Below are 9,488 nucleotides of genomic sequence, written 5' to 3'. Positions count from 1 at the left end.
GCAAAATTTTCGGCCGGTGTACCAAAGCGGTGAAGTAAAATTTGAAGCTGTAGGTATTATTTTTTTCTGTTACCAACAATTTTAGCAAACAAGAAAACGAACAAACAAACCAATCAAAAGTCAACGATCTTAGCTAGTCAAATTAAACATGTCATAAAATGTTATGGTTGTTGTTGTTTGGCAAACTTTTTTTGATAAAGTAATAGTTTTATTATTAAAGTGATAACAAGATTTTAATTATAAGTTAATTGCCGGTATATGGCCCGGGGATGGACAATGGACATTCCCTTTTATAATTGGGTGTAGTGTTTAGGGTGGCCGCTCACTGACAATTTTTAGATGGCCGACTTTTTAATTGTGCGTGATTTGGTTGGACGATTTAGTTGAACAGATGTGCGGGCTGTCTTCTATACCTGTTCTTTAATCGGCCGACTAAGTCGGCCAACTAAAAGCTGTATGTGAACGGGGGCTCTGGACACAATATATTTTGTGGTGTTAAATATATTCGATGTGCGAGTTTTCCACGTCCCCCTCAAGAAACGACTAGCTACATTACTAAAAATTGGCATCTGTACTACCAGAAACATACTTTACGATTATTAAATTCCAGTAAGTAAAATGACAAGTGCAACTGACACTTATATTTTACTAGTAAAATGACATTTCAGTAACAGTTACACTTTTTATTTTACTGACTGGAATGTTAATTCTCCGACTATAAAAAAAAATATTTTATTCAAGAGTTTTTAAAATTCTACTACATAAAAAAGTATTTGAGGTTTTAAAAATTTAAAGTAAATGAAAATCTATATTAATATTATAAAGCTGAATAGTTTGTTTGTTTGATTGATTGAACGCGCTAATCTCAGGAACTACTGGTTCGATTTGAAAAATTCTTTCAGTGTTAGATAGCCCATTTATCGAGGAAGGCTCTAGAAGGTTCTATATAAACCCTGCAATCCTACAGGAACGGGAACCACGCGGGTGGATCCGCGCGGCGTATGCTAGTATATTCATGTTTTGAGTAATATTTTTGTAAATAGTAGTAATAATTAAAATAGTAATTGTTTACTAATCATTTTACAAATTATTTAAACATAAAACATACGACAATATCACACTATCACACTCACATCACACTTCACACTAATCACATCACACTAATATTATATAGGCGAAAGTTTGTGTGTGTAAAAAACGTTTGTTCCTCCTTGACGCTGCGGCTACTGAATCGATTTGACTAAAATTTGGAATGGAAATAGATTTTACTCTGGTTATACACATAGTCTACTTTTCATCCCGGAAAATCCATAATTCCCGCGGGATTTGTAAGTAACTGTATTCCACGCGAACGAAGTCGCGGGCGTCCGATAGTTAGGTAATAAATGATAGAACGGGGTGCAATAGGGGTTGAAAGATTACATCGAGTATCACGCGGATGAAGTCGCAGACGTCCGCTAGTGAATGGTCTAGGAAGGTTTGTACCAAACATTTTAGGTACTTAGTAGGTTTTAAAAAGTACCTATTACATTACCCATTATATACAGTTTAATTACTAGTAAGTAACTTATTAGAGCCGTGATAGCCCAGTGGATATGACCTCTATGATATGACCTCTATGCCTCCGATTCCGGAGAGTGTCGGTTCGAATCCGGTCCGAGGCATGCACCTCCAACTTTTCAGTTGTGTGCATTTTAAGAAATTAAATATCACGTGTCTCAAACGGTGAAGGAAAAACATCGTGAGGAAACCTGCATATCATAGAATTTTCTCAATTCTCTGCGTGTGTGAAGTCTGCCAATCCACATTGGGCCAGCGTGGTGGACTATTGGCCTAACCCCTCTCATTCTGAGAGGAGACTCGAGCTCAGCATAGAACCTATATGGGTTGATAATGATGAAGTAACTTATTACTCATTCTTAAAACTTCTACAAACTTTGCCATCTCTTTTTTTGCTTTAAATAGTAACTATCCATTAAATAAATAAATCAGTCAAAACGATGTCTATCGCCAAAGTATCATTACAAGTATCAGTAGGTACAGTTAGGTACAATATCCATCAACCCAGATCTGATTTAATGATAACGATTTTCATCCTACTCAAGTAGCAGGTAACTTATTCGTAAGTCGAAATTGAAACAAGCAAAGGCAATAAACATAAACGAACTTCTCGCATGTTAACCAATGGTCTAAGATCCGGTATACTTACCTAAATATATTTATAACCTCATCTGTTATTCATTAGTGCTCTTAAAAAAATGATAGATAATGTACACAGTGACATATTGCAAATAGGTTGCCTAGTTAAATTGCGGTCAAACACATTTTTCACACAAAATCTAGGAAACCATGACCTAGATCGAAGGCAATATTAGACAACTAAATAACTGATAAGGGCCTCTGTGGCGCAGCGGTAAGTGCGATAGATTTACAAGTCGGTGGTCCTGGGTTCGATCCCTGGCTGGGCTGATTAAGGTTTTCTTAATTGGTTCAGATCTGGTGGGAAGCTTCGGCCGTAGCTAGTTACCACCCTACCGACAAAGACGTACCGCCAAGCGATTTAGCGTTCCGGTACGATGTTGTGTAGGGGTGTGGATTTTCATCCTCCTTCTAACAAGTTAACCCGCTTCCATTTTAGATTGCATCATCACTTACCATAAGTTGAGATTGCAGTCAAGTGCTAACTTGTAAAAAATAAAAAAAAAACAACATTACTTAAGTACTTAACTGTTTATATTTGGCAACAACACAATTGCAGTGCAAAAGCAGGCAACCTTTTTACAATTCTTCTTGATATATTCTTTAAACTATTGTACGATTATTTTTAACTAACCAATGAGGGAAAGATATTAAATAAATTAAAAAAAAAACTTAATCCCAATTAAATAACAAATGAGGGTAGACATACATTTCTTATGCCGGATCTCGTAAAACAAGATGATCAAGTAATCCAAGGTAGATTTCTCCACGATATAACAAGAGCCGTCCTCGGACGATTTCGAAAGCATGAAATCTATTTGTTTCTTTTACTCGTAACACAGAACAATAAAGAGAAACAACATTCTAAATAATTCACCCTCACAACTCATTGTCAATAAACGATATAAAGGTGTCAATATTGTCATGTCGTGTATGGCAACCAATGGCAACTATCAAACCTGTCTGATTTTATACCTAATGGATTTTATAATGACAACAAATTTATAGTTTTAATATTCCCAACATCCGTTTAGATATTTATCGATGAAAATTATAGACGACATAGCATTGACCTAATTTAGAAATTACCTACCGTTCTAGTTGCCGGTCTCAACACTGGGTAAGACTAATTTCAGTTTATAATTTCCGCATCCATTCTGTAGGCTTTTTGAAGGACGGCTTATGCTGTGACGTCATTTAATACAGTGCCAGGAGGAGATGCGCACCGCCTCGACGATATTCAGGAACTCAAAGTAGGTTAAATTAAAGTAGGCTATTGCACTGCCCCGATGTAACCCGATGTATTTAGTTACCAGTCCGTAGCAGAACCGTGATTGGAATACACGCTTTCGTTTAGGTAATCATATTTGAAAAATGATGGTAAAATTTCACAATTTTGTTTACAGCCATTTGAAATACTTCAAAAGTACATGGCTGTAACGATGGAACTAGAAGAGAGCGTTTCAGACTCCAAGCTCCATAAAGAAAGTGTGGCAAAGAAAGAATTGAGGCCGACTAGTGCAGTATCCTTATCCAAATCTGAACATGGCACAGGTGTGTTATTGAATTTTCACTGGACATTAATTTATTGACAACGCTTTGAATTATTTTATTAAGGTGACGCCTTCATTGCAAAACTATTTAACTGCAATGTTCATTTCATTCCATTTCATTTACATTGAACTTTTTAAATTGAAGTTAAATAACGTTCTCTGTTTAAAGCCGATACAACTTCAATAGAACAGTTAAGACAATACAGGAGCTGGGTAAGTAACGAAAGATGGAATGAACTGAAAAAGATTGCAGACACGGCGATGAGGGAACGTAAAGTTTTCATGATAAAGGGCGGAGGGTTCCCAGCCGTGCGTCGCGCACTGTTAGAAAGAGGTTGGATCGAAAAATATGAGTCACACAAGGTATCGTATTCTGTTTAATTTTATATTACAACTCTGTACAAGTATAACTATGAACTTCTAGGTATTTGTAGTCCTATGTTTTTTTTAAATTTTGTAGTAGGAAAAAATACATACCAAACAAATATTTAATCGTTTGAACTAATTTAAGGTCAGACACCCTCCTGCAATTGTAGATCCAAAAAGAGTTTCAGGAAAGGAGCTTTCGAAAGTTGAACGAATGATCCTCTACAAGTTTATGGAACATCACGCGGTTGATTTTCTTTGGACAACTAAAAGAGATAAATATGATTGGCTGCTTAGCAATAAAGAAGTTGTTATAAGCAGGTATGGTTACCTCCCTGAAAATTTAAACAAATGTGGCACCCACCACCATGTTTAACCTTAAATAAATCAGAATGTTGAAATAATTTTCTGTTTAAGTTATTGCCTACTGATTTCATTTCATGGTTTAATTTTGTTAAACAGATTTTGCAGGTCCGTATTTACTACTAAGGAAGGGTTGACAACTTCCCTAATTCAAATGCATTGGCACACTGAGCCGGGAGTAGCGTTAACAAAATTTCCGAGGTGCTATAACATTTATAATTCTGATAGTCTGGAAGAGTTCATCGACGATTTTAGAGTAACTGCCTGTATAAGTATACTGAAATGGTTATCGAATACACTAAAAGTAAAAGAGGAACATGAACTCGTGAGTGTACAAGGAAAAGTACCGTTCACAGCTATCGAATTTGCCTTAAGTAGATTAAACGAATACATTTCCTTCTTTACACATAAAGACATCGATGACACTGAAGACCAAACTGTACATATATGGGAACATGAATGGGACCAATTTTTAACTCATCATTATCTCCTGGTACATGAAAACGCCAAGTTTTTGGAAGATAAAAGCATTAATCTAAGGTAAATAATTTGTTATCACCATTTTAAAGATGATTCTAATTTGTTATCGTTCCAAACGTGTTAATTAATTGTAAACGGCTTTGATTGCCTAAGTGGTGATTAGATCACGCTCATCGATTGCATCATTTAGAAACTTCTCAATGAATTATCAGCCTTTTGTCATAATCGATTGTTTGTTTTCGCATGAAATTTACCTGAATGTCAACAGACCTCTGTCGGTAATTGTATTAAGAAATTATATTTGCTGGTTTTCAGAAATTTGGAACGAAAAGCAGCAAAAGCATTGGGAACAATGACGAAGTTTTGGCCACAGATTGATATTGACGGTGTTTTCAATATCTGGATAGTAAAACCCGGAAATAAGTGCCGCGGCAGAGGAATACAACTTATGAATAATATAAAAGACATTATAGGCCTAATTAACGTTCCGGCACAAAAAACTAGATACGTGGTACAAAAATATATTGGTAAAATGGCGTTTTACAATCTGAATAAGTCTTCAAACTTAATATTTAGATACATAAATTAGTTGATTTATCATGAAATATTTTTTCCAGAAAACCCGTTAGTTATTTACGACACCAAGTTTGATATACGACAGTGGTTTTTAATAACGAATTCCCAACCACTAACGATATGGGTGTACAAGTAAGAACTGATTAAAGAGAAGAATTCTTTATTAATTCAGCCAACATAGTGAAATTCTGATTTTATTTTTAGAGACAGCTATTTGCGGTTCAGCTCTCAAATATTCAGCTTATCCAATTACCACGAATCTGTGCATCTTACAAACAACGCTGTGCAAACTAAATACAAGAATAATGGCGAACGAGATAAAGCATTGCCGGACGAAAATATGTGGGATTGTCACACATTCAAAGCATATCTTAGGTAAATATGAACTAAAAACCAGTAGAAGAAAATGAAATTTATTTTCATTGTTTTAATAGAAAATGAAATTAACTAATCGTTTTATGTATCAAGACAGATAGGGAAGTATGAATTGTGGGACACCAAAATTTATCCTGGGATCAAGCAGTGTTTAGTAGGAGCCATGTTAGCGTGTCAGGAAACTATGGACAAAAGACATAACAGCTTTGAACTATACGGAGCTGACTTTATGTTAACTGATGATTTTACACCATGGCTCATCGAGATCAATTCTAGTCCAGATTTGGCACCGACCACATCTGTTACTGCAAGATTATGTCCACAATGCTTAGAAGATGTGATAAAAGGTGATATATACTTTAATGTGAAATGTGTCTAGGTTTTTGTGTGTGAATTTGATTTGTATTAATTAACCTACTTCATACATATTTCCAGTTGTTCTAGACAGACGATTTAATCCTGAAGCTGACACGGGAACTTTCGAATTGGCCTACAGACAGTTTATTCCGAAAGCCCCGGCATATCTTGGATTATCATTATGCATCAACGGCAAAAGGCTTATCAAGAAGACGAAGGAACGTAAACATGAACCAAGAAGCGTTACACCACTCGGACCTCCTGTTCCATCCGGAGATTCTAATCCTGACCCAGACCAACCAGTTCCACATGAATATAACGGGCCAATTATCACAGATTTTCTGTCTTGGTTAAACCCTTATGATTCACTGCCGATGAACAAAGACAATCTAGTTATAGGACCCAAGGAATCACTTACGGTACGCCAAGCCGTTGCAGTGGTTAAATCTGGTCAATCCCTAAAAGGTAGTAACAAAAAGCGTAAAACATCTGCGCTCTCTTCTAGGACACTGCGAGGACGGCGCGAAAGAAACGCAGAATCTAAGCGTCGAATCGTGCCTCACTCCTGTTGTCGTCCAGAAGATAGTCAGTCCTTCAATCATGTTGGCAAATACCGAACAGAATCAGCAAGTAAAGCGGAAAAAAGTAGACCGAAGATAGATAGGTCGGTAGGTAATAAACGATGTTACATTGATCCAGTTGAATGGGAACGAGAAACAGCCAGTATCCTCCGGTCCACGATATCTGTTCAGAATAAAATGTCAGCGAGAAACGAACCAGTAGTTACCAACGTACGGCAAACTAAATCTGGCGTTGTCAATTCTAATCATAAACCGGCTTTAGAACCGTTGAGCTCTCGCAGTTATGACGACAGTGCAAATACTATTAAAAAATTAAGTGCTATCGGCAAAAGTATATTGTATTGTAAGCTAAACGATGAAAATAGAGCTAAGAAATCAATTAGGTTTTCAAATAGTTGTACATCAATAACACCGTACCGCATTTCGATTACTCCTTTAAACGATATTTCTCAAAATGTATATTTAAAAAAACAAAAATAAACATAATTTTTCATTCCTTAAATGACAGATAATTTCGTGGTTCTAAAGTAGGTACTTTAAACGTGTTCAAAACTATTTTTGTTAAGAAAGTTAAGACTTATATTAATGAAGTGTTCTTCTTGTTTATTAGATATTGTTAGATATCAGATATATTTACTAATCACAATGTTGGCGCCTTTAAATTCTATAAATAAAATGTTTTTTTTTTATAATAATAATAATAATAATAATAATACTTTTATTTCAAACTTCAATAGGCTCATAGTTATGTTAGTAAAAATACAATGTGTTAGTAACTTATAAACTACTTAAGTATAGTAATATAACTTATTCTATTTCTAGTACTCGTAATATGTGTGTCACTGCCGCTCCAATCCATTTGACATGGAACAGCAGTAATTCACATATTTACAGTCCAACCTGCTCGCAATCATTGCTAGAATGCTGTTGGTGCCGCCCCGCACCCTGCGCACCAAGGATCCACAACGTTTGCGCATTGTGGCGTAAAAACAGTCAACACGCGCATCCGCGAACATCCCCGATGCGCTACAAAAGCGGGGCAACCCCATCAGCACCCTGAATGCGTTGTTATATTGTACACGGAGAGCGTTATAAGATTTTTGAGAGTATTTGGCCCACAGGCTGCACGTGTAGAAACTAGTGCAGTATGCTCTGAACAACGTAATTTTAACGGCATATGAACACCGCGCAAACCTGCGAGCCAGCATATTTGCTCTTACTGATAACGCTCTCCGTTCTCTCTCGATGTCAGTGTCGTCTCTAAGGTCAGGGGTCAACATGTGTCCGAGGTACTTGACTTTATTCACTCTCTCTAATGCTACGCGATTCAGCGAGATAGGTGGAAGGGTTAGATTTTTAGATGTTTTACCCTCTGCCTCAAAGACCATCACTACACTCTTTTTAGTGTTATAGGCAAGACCATGTTTCTCCACATAAGCCTCACATACAGCTATGAGCTTCCTGAGACCACAGATTGACGCACTCAACAGCACCATATCATCGGCGTAACTTATGTTATTTAAAGACACTCCATCTATGTAGCAGCCGGTTCTGGTGCTGCTGAGCTCGCCTAGCAAGTCATCCACGTACAGGTTGAATAGCGTAGGTGAGCTTAACCCCCCCTGCCTCACTCCGCACTCCAACCCATACGAGTCTGACAATGCGCCTGCCCACCGGACATTATTGACCTGGTTTCTATACCAATATTTAAAAATGTTGGTGAGTTCTGGTGGTAGTTTTGCTTCCTCCATCTTTCGCCATAGGATGTCATAAGAAACCAGGTCAAATGCTTTAGACAAGTCCAGAAAACAGGCGTAAATCTGAGTCTTCCTCTTGGCATAGTATGTGACAGCATGCTTCAGCCCCAAAACAGCACTCTCAGTAGACAAACCAAGTCGGAAACCAAATTGGTTGTCGTGTGGTCTAAAGAAATTATTTAAGTGAGAGTTAAGCATGCTGTCAAATACCTTCGCGATGACAGTAGCCAATGAGATGGGCCTATAGTTGGTTTTATCGGATAAGTCCCCGGTTTTGTTTTTCACTATAGGCACAACTATAGTACGCATCATCTCACTGGGCATGTAGCTGTGGCTAATACAAATGTTGTACAACATGGCCAAGACCCTCGGTAGATGTGGCCCAGCATGTTGTAGATGCTCGATGCTAAGACCATCATGGCCCGGGGATTTACCTCTGGTCATATGCTTGATAGTGCTTTCAATTTCTTTATACTTGAATTGTATCCCCACCACCCTGTCAGTCTCAACATCAGGCATCAAATGAGAGGGCCCCAATGGCGATTTTACAAAAAAGTGGTCCTTGAAAACATTGGAAATCGTTTCAGGGTCGCTCACGCCGCTGACGCTCACGGGTATAGAAGGCTTAGCATTTATTTTATTTGTATGCTTCCAAAAACCCCTAAAGTCATTTTTAGAATGATGTGAGGCCAGAATGTCCATTTTTACCTGTTCTTGGTGGTTTTGACACCATTTTAAACGTGCTTTGAAAATTCTTCTGGCCTCAGTCATCTCCGTATAAAACGGCCCACCAGCTGGTTTACCGTAAGATACCCACAACAAAAATTTTTGTCTTGCCTTCCCGTGTGCTTCAGCTACATGCTTATTCCAGCCTATCACTT

The 9,488-nt window shown here is 37.4% G+C and overlaps 1 protein-coding gene across 1 annotated transcript; it reads left to right on the top strand.

The window, feature by feature from the left end:
- Positions 1 to 2,779: 2,779 nt before the first annotated feature.
- On the top strand, positions 2,780 to 9,092 carry LOC112052569 (tubulin glycylase 3A-like). The gene is made up of 9 exons (XM_052891177.1): positions 2,780 to 3,753; positions 3,922 to 4,115; positions 4,264 to 4,439; positions 4,581 to 5,021; positions 5,277 to 5,488; positions 5,579 to 5,669; positions 5,742 to 5,912; positions 6,006 to 6,259; positions 6,348 to 9,092. Exons 1-9 carry the CDS (start codon positions 3,630 to 3,632, stop codon positions 7,328 to 7,330), a joined length of 2,646 nt encoding a protein of 881 aa, XP_052747137.1. The 5' UTR covers positions 2,780 to 3,629; the 3' UTR covers positions 7,331 to 9,092.
- Positions 9,093 to 9,488: the final 396 nt, after the last annotated feature.

The sequence above is a fragment of the Bicyclus anynana genome, chromosome 3, assembly GCF_947172395.1.
Source record: "Bicyclus anynana chromosome 3, ilBicAnyn1.1, whole genome shotgun sequence".
Classification (NCBI taxonomy): domain Eukaryota; kingdom Metazoa; phylum Arthropoda; class Insecta; order Lepidoptera; family Nymphalidae; genus Bicyclus; species Bicyclus anynana.
This window is presented reverse-complemented; position numbering and strand designations above follow the sequence as displayed.

Bases quoted from the DNA above. Each gene is read 5' to 3' on its own strand.
- LOC112052569 (XM_052891177.1), top strand. From the start codon at position 3,630: ATGGCTGTAACGATGGAACTAGAAGAGAGCGTTTCAGACTCCAAGCTC. The intron at 5,913-6,005 runs GTAAATATGAAC...TTATGTATCAAG, and splicing joins ACATTCAAAGCATATCTTAG to ACAGATAGGGAAGTATGAAT. The intron at 6,260-6,347 runs GTGATATATACT...ACATATTTCCAG, and splicing joins CTTAGAAGATGTGATAAAAG to TTGTTCTAGACAGACGATTT.